At 44.3% G+C, this 8,969-nt stretch overlaps 1 protein-coding gene across 1 annotated transcript; it reads right to left on the minus strand.

The window, feature by feature from the left end:
• Nucleotides 1–1,693: 1,693 nt before the first annotated feature.
• On the minus strand, nt 1,694–8,162 carry mespbb (mesoderm posterior bb). Its single transcript, XM_063000287.1, has 3 exons — nt 7,980–8,162; nt 2,863–3,773; nt 1,694–1,859 (listed from the first exon to the last, which is right to left on the minus strand). The coding sequence occupies exons 1-3, from the start codon at nt 7,996–7,998 to the stop codon at nt 1,806–1,808; spliced, it is 984 nt and encodes a 327-aa protein (XP_062856357.1). The 5' UTR covers nt 7,999–8,162; the 3' UTR covers nt 1,694–1,805.
• Between the last annotated feature and the right edge of the window lie 807 nt (nt 8,163–8,969).

An 8,969-nucleotide genomic window follows, 5' to 3' on the forward strand; every position in this document is an offset into this window, starting at 1 on the left:
GATGAAGTCCTGATTACCAGATTCCACCAGACGGAGAAGATCTCACCGCGTCAGCTGATCCTGATGATCAGAGACTGCAGGAACCTTCAACCCATCATCGGTTCCTCGGGGACCAGCATTTCAAACAAATGAGGAGGAACAATGAGGATCGTCTGATGGAGGCTTCGCTGAAGTTTGTTCCTGAGAACTTTAGGGAGCTCCTTCAGCTTTAGTATGATGGACCATCACTGTGTGGAAACTTTCCAGCCAATCATGACATTTTATTACATATTTCTCTATTTATGCATTTTTTTCTCCCAATTTAGTCATACCTAGAGGTAGGGTCACACGCCCCCTCTAACATGTGTGCAGTAAACAAAAAACCCTGCACTGCTCTCCGTTATTCACCGTCTCTGTGCAGCGCCTCGACTGGCCAGCGGAGGCCGCTGTTGCAGCATTGATAAGGGAAACCATTTGAACCCTCACCTACAGACACAGCTAATCACGTCTGTGTAGATGCCCGGACGGCTGATAGCGGAGATGAGCACCACTCAAGCGCCCTCAGTGTCTTTTATAATGAAACTTTTTAATGCATAACTATAATAATTCATGATATATAAATATATAATTATAATGAATATTACGAGGTTAAAACACATTGAGTGTAAATGCAGTTTTACTGTTGTCGTTCTGAAGCTGAGCGTATAAAGAAAGGAACTGAGCACTGGATATGTATCATGTCTCACTGGATGTGTTTAGGTATGTGTGTAGTGAAGTGTGTGTGTGTGTGTGTGTGTGTGTGTGTATGTGTTTACATACACCATAAATCAAAAGTATGTGGACACATGACCACGAGCTTGTTACATATCTTTTCCAAAACCAGCAGAGAAGCTTATAGTTTTGGTCCACTCCACTTACTTTCGGAGTGTGTCTGTGAGAATTTGTGACATTCCAATTCATGCCAGAGGTGTTTTTCATTACGGCACAGCTCAGGGCTCTGTGCAGGCCGCTGGACGTCCATCGTTACGGACCTTCGTCTGAAGGATCTGAAGGATTGACGTTATTTGAAGGTATCTTGAGGTGCTTTGGAGCTCAGCTGGAGATCAGAGAGTCCATCGTTCTGCTCCATCATTAACATCTAAACGAGACTTCTTCACCTCATGATGAAGGATTAACACCAATCACAAACACCTCACCTCTGCAGGGGCCATCAAACAGCACAGAGAACGGCATGTACAGCCTTGTGCAAAGTCAAAGGCCTTCCCTAAACTGTTTCTTCACAGTCAGAAGCATATTATTTCCTTTATATGACTGATTTATTACACCTGTTAGTGACTGTTGTGGCTGAAACACGTGATTTCAATAACTAAAAGTGGCGTCCACATACTGTATATTGGTCGTCCATACAGTAGCTTAGAGGGTTAAGGGCCTTGCTCAGGGGCCCAACAGTGGCTGCATAGCAGAGCCTTTTGATTAACAGACCAAAACTCTACCTGTTCATATAGTGTATTACATTTACATTTTCAGCATTTATCAGACACCTTTGAGGGCCTTGCTCAAGAGCCCAACAGCAGCATCCTGGCTGTGGTGGAGCTCGAACCAGCGACCTTCTGATTACTAGTCCAGTACCTTAACAACTAGGCTACACCTGCCCATGTGTTAATAAGAACTGATACAATTACAGCAGGACACACGTGATGTATGAAACGTTATTTAATAAATATGAATAAATTAATTCTGGTTTGTACAAAAAGTTATGATTACATTATTACATACAAAATCTTACAATAAATAAATAGAATATCGTGCAACTCCCGGGGAGATTCTCAGGTCCAGAGTTCAGCTGCTGCAGTCTCATAACGACCTGATTGACTGTAATTCTGTAAAAAACAGAGAATAAAAATAATGATTTACTTTATTTTTACACACATCAGGTTTAAAATCAGCTACTGAAAACTCAGAGGCATCAAATTCTACTGATTTATAACAGGGCTGCGTCTCAATCCACACAGTGTTCTAATTCAGCACACTGTTTAGTATGTAGGATGGTATTTGGGACACTGCAGCTCTCCTGGTCAGGGTCATGGTGGGTCTGATTTGTTGGGCAAAAGGCAGGAACACACACCAAGTTAGCCTGACGACAGGTCTTTGGACTGTGGGAGGAAACCGGAGCATCCGGAGGAAACCCACACAGACACAGGACACAGGGAGAACATGCAAACTCCACACAGGACCTTCTTGCTGTGAGGCGATAGCGCCACCCGCTGCTCCACCCTGCCGCCTCCTGCTTTTGATTAGCTTAATGCTAAATGGTTTTTTTTTTTTTTTAGCTGCATGTGGGTTCGTGACCATCAGTATCCAGGTCCATCAGTAAATCCTTTACATTTACAGTATTTACAACTGAGAGTATACACTGCAAGCAATTGAGGGTTGAGGGCCTTGCTCAAGGGCCCAACAGTGGCCAGCTGGCAGCTTGAACCAGTGACACTGTGATTACTAGTCCTGTACCTTAACCGCTGAGCTTTCCACTGCCCATTTTGAGAAAATGGCAAATTACATTTGACGGATCTTTACAGCCTTTTTACACCAGTAAATAATAATAATAATAATAATAAACAAATATTAAAAATAACAATGACAAATATTTATAAAAATAATAATAAAAATTTGAATACAAATAATAACAATAATAATATTAATAAAAATTATTAAAAAATAATAAACATAATAAAAAATAATACAAATAATAATAAAAATATTAATAAAAAATAATTATAAAAAATAATAATTATAATAACAAAATAATAATAAAAAAATAATAAAAATATTAATTGAAAAAAATTATAATAAAGGAACTATAATTAATATTTTATATAAATGTACCTGGTATGACTGGGGCGTTTCTGTGTACATCAGAGACTCGATGGTGGAGCTGAAGAGCTCGTCACAGGCGGGGATTTTCATTTCCGTCCCCGTCCCGTCCTCTCGCCCGTGTTTTGTCTGGATATACTCGAGCGCCTCGCAGCACTGTGATGCTGCAAGACTTCCTGACAGCCAGGATGGTGATTCTAAAACTGTGCTGTACCCACAGTGTGATGCACTGTGACGTGGACCGAGGTCGTTCTCCTGGTAGAAGAGCTCGTCTCTGTGATGTCCACTGTTTCTGTCGGTCCAGGACGGAGAACACGAGTCACTTTGACACGTTAAAGCGTTGAGGTCTGATCCGGCGTCCATGTTCGGATGAAATGTGAGATGTTTGTGGTTCCCAGCACCGACGTGGTGAGAAATCCAGCCTGAGCGGCGAAGTCCGTCAGCGTGAGAAGGTCCAGCGTGGCTGTTTTGGTGGAGCTGTGCAGACAGGTGGGAGATGTAGCGTATGGCCAGGCGCAGGGTCTCGATTTTGGTCAGTGTCTGTCCGGCCGGAGCGACGGACGGCGGGAGGAAGGTCCTGAGGTGGTGCAGAGCTTTGGTCAGGTCCCTCATCCTCAGCTTCTCCTTCTCGCTGGCGTTCTGCCTCTGCCTGCTGGGGTTCTTGGAGCGTGTTCTCCTGGGCTTGGTCCTGGACGATCTGGAGCAGGATTCGGGAGAGGAGACGTTGTAGATCTCCGAGTCTGAGCTGAGAGAGCAGTAGCCGAGGAACGGAGAGGAGTCGTCCATGCTCGTGTCTCTGTGAGGGAACGGTTCTGCCGACAGGCTGCCGGAGGAGGATTTTATACCCCGGAGGTGTGAAGCGACGCCTCCGCAGGCGTCTGCAGCCCACTGCTGTCTGTCTCGGCCCCGAGCTGCCGTGGACGCTGGGAAAGAGAAAGAGCGACAGATCGCGCAGAGGTTCCGTCCACCTGCTTTATTAGAGAATTTTATTAAATAAAAACGTCCGAGATGTTGGAAGTCGGCGTGGAAATTTGGCGCTTGTGTACAGCTCGGAAAATCGTCGTGACTCACACCAGGCGTTCGCTGCACGACTGCAAAAAAACTGAGAAACGCCGTACAGACGCGTGACCACGATCAACAGTAATGCTCCTTTATTCTATACGAAACTCAGGGCCAATCAGAAGCGGTGCATCGGCAAAACCAAAAGTGCTCAATCCGGCTCTGAAAATCAATCATCCACTCGGCAGTTCAAATACGATTTCTAAAAAAATACACTCCTCACACACTCTGTGGTGTAAAGAACAACCTCGCTGGACCCCAGATGAAAGAATCACCAATATCAGGGGCTTTAATACGGCATCGGCACCCCCTGTGCTGGAAGACTGCAGAACTGATCTACAGATTCTGTACTCTGTACTCATCTACGTGGTGCTGGAATATGATGTTTAGTTAGCTCATGGTTATGTGTCCACATACTTTTGGCCATGCTGTGTCTCTGTACCTGGGTTTGTTCCTCGGACGTCAGTTCTGATCCGGGAAACAACAACATTCCCCCGACTCAGAGCAGCAAGGTGTGAATTTGTACTCCTCCGTCCACAATAACATCTCACACCTTCCTACCGCTGCGCCCTCCTGACCGGCTCCACTGTACGCTCAGAAGTATTCGGACACCTGAGCGTGAGCTTGTCGGACGTCCAGTTTAAAAGAGAGACGTCTTTATTTGTGATATATACGTAAACACGTGTACAGTACAACAAAATGCTTTTTTTCACGCATTCCAGCTTGTTTGGCAGCAGACAGGGTTAAGGGCCTTGCTCAAGGGCCCAACAGTGGCTCCATAGGAAAACCTGGATTCGAACCGACAACCTTCCAACTGATAGCCCAAAGCTCCACCTACTAGGCTCCCACCGTCCCAAAACAAACAGTATTACAATAGAGCGCCCGCTATGTGATCTTTTCAGCTAGAACAACAGCCGCTCAAGATTCGTCAGAGTATGGGAATTTGTGCCCATTCAGTCCTGACTGATCAGTTGATGTTCCGGTTCATCTCAGAGCTGTTGAGTGGGGCTGAGGTCAGGGCTCTGTGCAGGACATTGGAGCTTCTTGGTTTGTGCACAGACGCCCGATCATGCTGGAACAGGAAAGAGCCTTCCCTAAACTGTTGCTGCACACTGTTATGGTTGAAACACAGATCTGAAGGGGCGTCCCAATAATTGTGCCCATGTAGTGTGATATAAAACTGTGATATATATAAAGGATCAAAACTACACTTTTAATCTTGGTCAGGGTCTCAGGTGGTCCAGTAGAAAGCACGGGGAAGCACAGGGCGCCAGTCCATTAGTCCATTAGGACTTCATATTCCATGGCCAATCATGTCTGCGCAGGTGCCCGGCTGGTCGATAGCACTGCCGAGAGTCATCCTCAAGCAGGCATTATGAAAGTTTCTACAGGATCACTATACCATGACAGGATGAAATTCTGAGCTGATGAAAAATAACACCAATTGAATGATGATGGCAAGTCAACTTTTTGACTAAATGGACACAAATCCCCACAGACACACTCTAAATTCCTGTAGAAAGCCTTTTCAGAGGAGTAGAGGCGTGGACTGCTGCACAAGAACGTAAAGGAGTGATTTCCTACAAGGGCTCATGGTCAGGCATCCACATACTTTTGTCCATATATGAGGTCAGTAGCTTCGTGTCAAGCGGCTGTCAGTGTGTGTGTGTGTGTGTGTATGTGTGTGTGGGAGGGGGGGGGGGGGGGGGGGGGGGGGGGGGGGGTCAGGGTGTGAACCGACCCCGCCCCCCCAGGTCAGACGAGGGTCGAGACCTTTTCACAGTGTGAACCAGAGACTGAATCTCACAGCTGAGACGTAAACGAGATAAACGAGATAATGAAGCTCATTAAGAGTCATTAGAAGCGTCACAGTGCATCCACGACTGACTGTACATCAGATCATCACTGACGCCGGGTGCAGATATCTCTCCTATTCAGGGTCGTGATGAATCATGGGAAGGTTTCTCATGTCCAGCTGAAGTGTTTGAGGTGTTCGAAAGTATACGGACACTACGATAAAAATGTAATAATATAATTAATCTGCACTATTAATAAAGCTCCATCAGAAAAAAAAAAAAAAAAAATTACAAAATAATAATCATAAAAAATATCAGAAATAATAATAATTACTGAATTCATGTGTTTCAGCCAATAATAATAATTCATTCATTCATTGATTGTCTTATCCGCTTATCCAATTAGGGTCATGGGGAGGGGGGGTGCTGGAGCCTATCTCAGCTTTTCAATGGGCGCAAGGCACACAGTAACGCCCTGGACGGGGCGCCAGTCCATCGCAGGGCACACACAAACACACACACACACACACACACACACATTCACCTATAGGGCAATTCAGTGTCTTCAACTATCCTGACTGCACGTTTTTGGACAGTGGGAGGAAACCGGAGCTCCCGGAGGAAACCCACGTCTGCGTGGAGAACGGGGAGAACATGCAAACTCTGCACAGAAAGGACCCGGACCGCCCCGCCTGGGGATCGAACCCAGGACCTTCTTGCTGTGAGGCGAGAGTGCTACCCACCGAGCCACCATGCCGCCAATAATAATAATAATAAATTAAAATATTATAAGAATAATAAAGATACAGCTGATTATAATAATAGTAATAAAATTAATAATAAAAATGATAATATTTATTATTATTGTTTTTATTATCATTAGTATTATTATTACATTGTTATTATTATTATTTTATTTTATTATTTGCTGAATTACATACATTTAGTAATATTCTTATTTATATAATTTATTGTTATTATTTTTAATGCTATTTTTGTATTTATATATTTATTATTATTTTTATTATTGTAACTGATATTACTGTAAATTGAAGCACATAATACCAGTTTTTATTATTTTAATATTATTTGTGTCCCCTGATTACACATGTTGTGTTTTAATTAAAGATTTCTGACAGACAGTCGATGATGTTTTGGTGTTTTGATTAACGCTGTGAGTTTGAACACTGGAGTGTGTTGGACTCTCAGTTCTCACCTAATTCACACCTTTAAATACTTTAGCACGTGAGGGTGTGGCTGAGTAAACCCGGGGGTGTTAGATCTGTGAGAACGAGTCCAGCTCACTGAGATCACGACCTCTCGACCCCTCAGTGACCAAACCCAAAATGATTCAGAATTTATTATAAATCAGATCATGTGGACAGATTGTCTGCCATGGAGCGATCATTCCAGTTTCCCTGGAAATATTGGACGCAATGCTGTGACGCACCCCACACAGGACACCAGTCCATCATGGGGCCTCGACTCCCAACATACCCGCCCCCCCTCCCCACCACATACAGATGAAGCCAATCATGTCTGTATGTAGGTGATAGCAATGCTACAGATTCGATCCCCCCAACGGCAGTGGATCAAAAGTATGTGGACACCTGGCTGTTGGACATCTTATTCCAAAACCAAGGGCACCAACCCCACCTTTGAAGCTCTAACAGCCTCTACTCTTCTGTGAAGGCTTTCAAAAGGTTTGGAAGAATTTGTGCCCTGATATTGTCCAGTAGGCCCGGCTCTTCATCGATGTTCCAATTCATCCCAAAGGTGTTTACCAGGATTGATGTCAGTAAACCGCCCCATGAGAACTGATGTATTTATTTACTGTTGGTGTGAGTGCACCACGCCCCATTTTGCACCCTGAGTGTGAACAAAAACGAGCGGGTGGGCGAGGCCACAGCTGCAAATCTAACACAACGTGACATCGTAATGTGAGAAATGCACAAGAACGTGTCATGACCAGCCGGTCCTGGTACCTGGAACTGGTAGTGCTGGGGGGACTGGTGCCCAAAATATGAAGCTCCTTTTATATTAAAAACCAGGGTTTACATCAACCGCTAACAATACGACCTAGAACTTCTATCAGACATATTGTAACACCTTCTTAAATGAATCTTTTGGATATAGAATCCATTAGATTGTGATGTGGTGTTCCTGTAGATAATTTACCCACAGGGGTGAGTGCTTTCCACAAGGGTGATTTGTGTGTTAAATAGCTTTGTGTTGTACTACTCAGTTCCACACGTCTGGTTAGATCATACTCACCAAAGTTTGGACAAGTCATACATTCACTGTCATTTTTAGCACCGCTGTATCCTGATCAGGGTTGCAGTGGGTCCAATTCACTGCACGAAAAGCAGGAAACACCCTGGACACACACACACACACACACATTTATACCAAGGGGGTTTTGTAGTAGCTCTTATTATCCTGACTGCATGTTTTTGGACTGTGGGAGGAAACCGGAGCACCCGGAGAAAACCCACACAGATACGGGGAGAACATGCAAAACTCCACACAGGAAAGGGCTCCATCTGGGAATCGAACCCAACACCTTCTTGCTGCTGTGTTGGAGATAAAGCTCTACCCACTGCACCATCATGCTGCCTTCATTTCTGATCTATTCCTACAAAATGTAATGAGAAGTTCTGGTCCGTTATCAGGTCATTATATTACTCTCATGTCTAAATGATAAACAAACACCGCTGACCGGACAGCTAGCTGTCTAACACACACTTCCAAATACGTCTCAAACCGCTGTGTGTGTGTGTGTGTGTGTGTGTGTGTGTGTGTGTTACATCTTTCACACAGCTACTCAAAAACCAGTGAGACGTGAATCAGCACCAAAATAAACAATAGAGAGGAGAAAAATAACCCAGACATGGTCTATCACCGACTGATGCACGGTCAGGAGGTTAGAGCTTAAGCTAAGTGCATCTAAACGTCCAGTAGCATCAATAAAACACATCAATAAAAGTACAAAACTGAAGCATAAACACATAAAGTTTAATGATTTATTTGGTCATGTGCTTGGTACACTAAAGCAGAGCAGAGGTGGTACATTAAAGGGCCTTCCCTAATCTCTTGCAAAATTGGAGGATTATGTTATACAGGTTGCTCAGTGGGTAGCACTGTCACCTCACAGCATAAAACTCCTGGGTTTTATTCCAGGGGGAGTGGTCCAGGTCCTTCCTGTGTGGAGTTTGCATGTTCTCCCTGTGTGTGAGTGGGCTTTCTTCCAGGAGCCTAGATGAT

This window comes from Trichomycterus rosablanca, chromosome 8 (genome assembly GCF_030014385.1).
Source record: "Trichomycterus rosablanca isolate fTriRos1 chromosome 8, fTriRos1.hap1, whole genome shotgun sequence".
In the NCBI taxonomy this organism is placed as follows: domain Eukaryota; kingdom Metazoa; phylum Chordata; class Actinopteri; order Siluriformes; family Trichomycteridae; genus Trichomycterus; species Trichomycterus rosablanca.

Excerpts from the sequence above, each read along its gene's own strand:
- mespbb (XM_063000287.1), bottom strand. Across the intron at positions 1,860-2,862 it reads AAACGCCCCAGTCATACCAG|AATTACAGTCAATCAGGTCG; the intron begins GTACATTTATAT and ends TGTTTTTTACAG.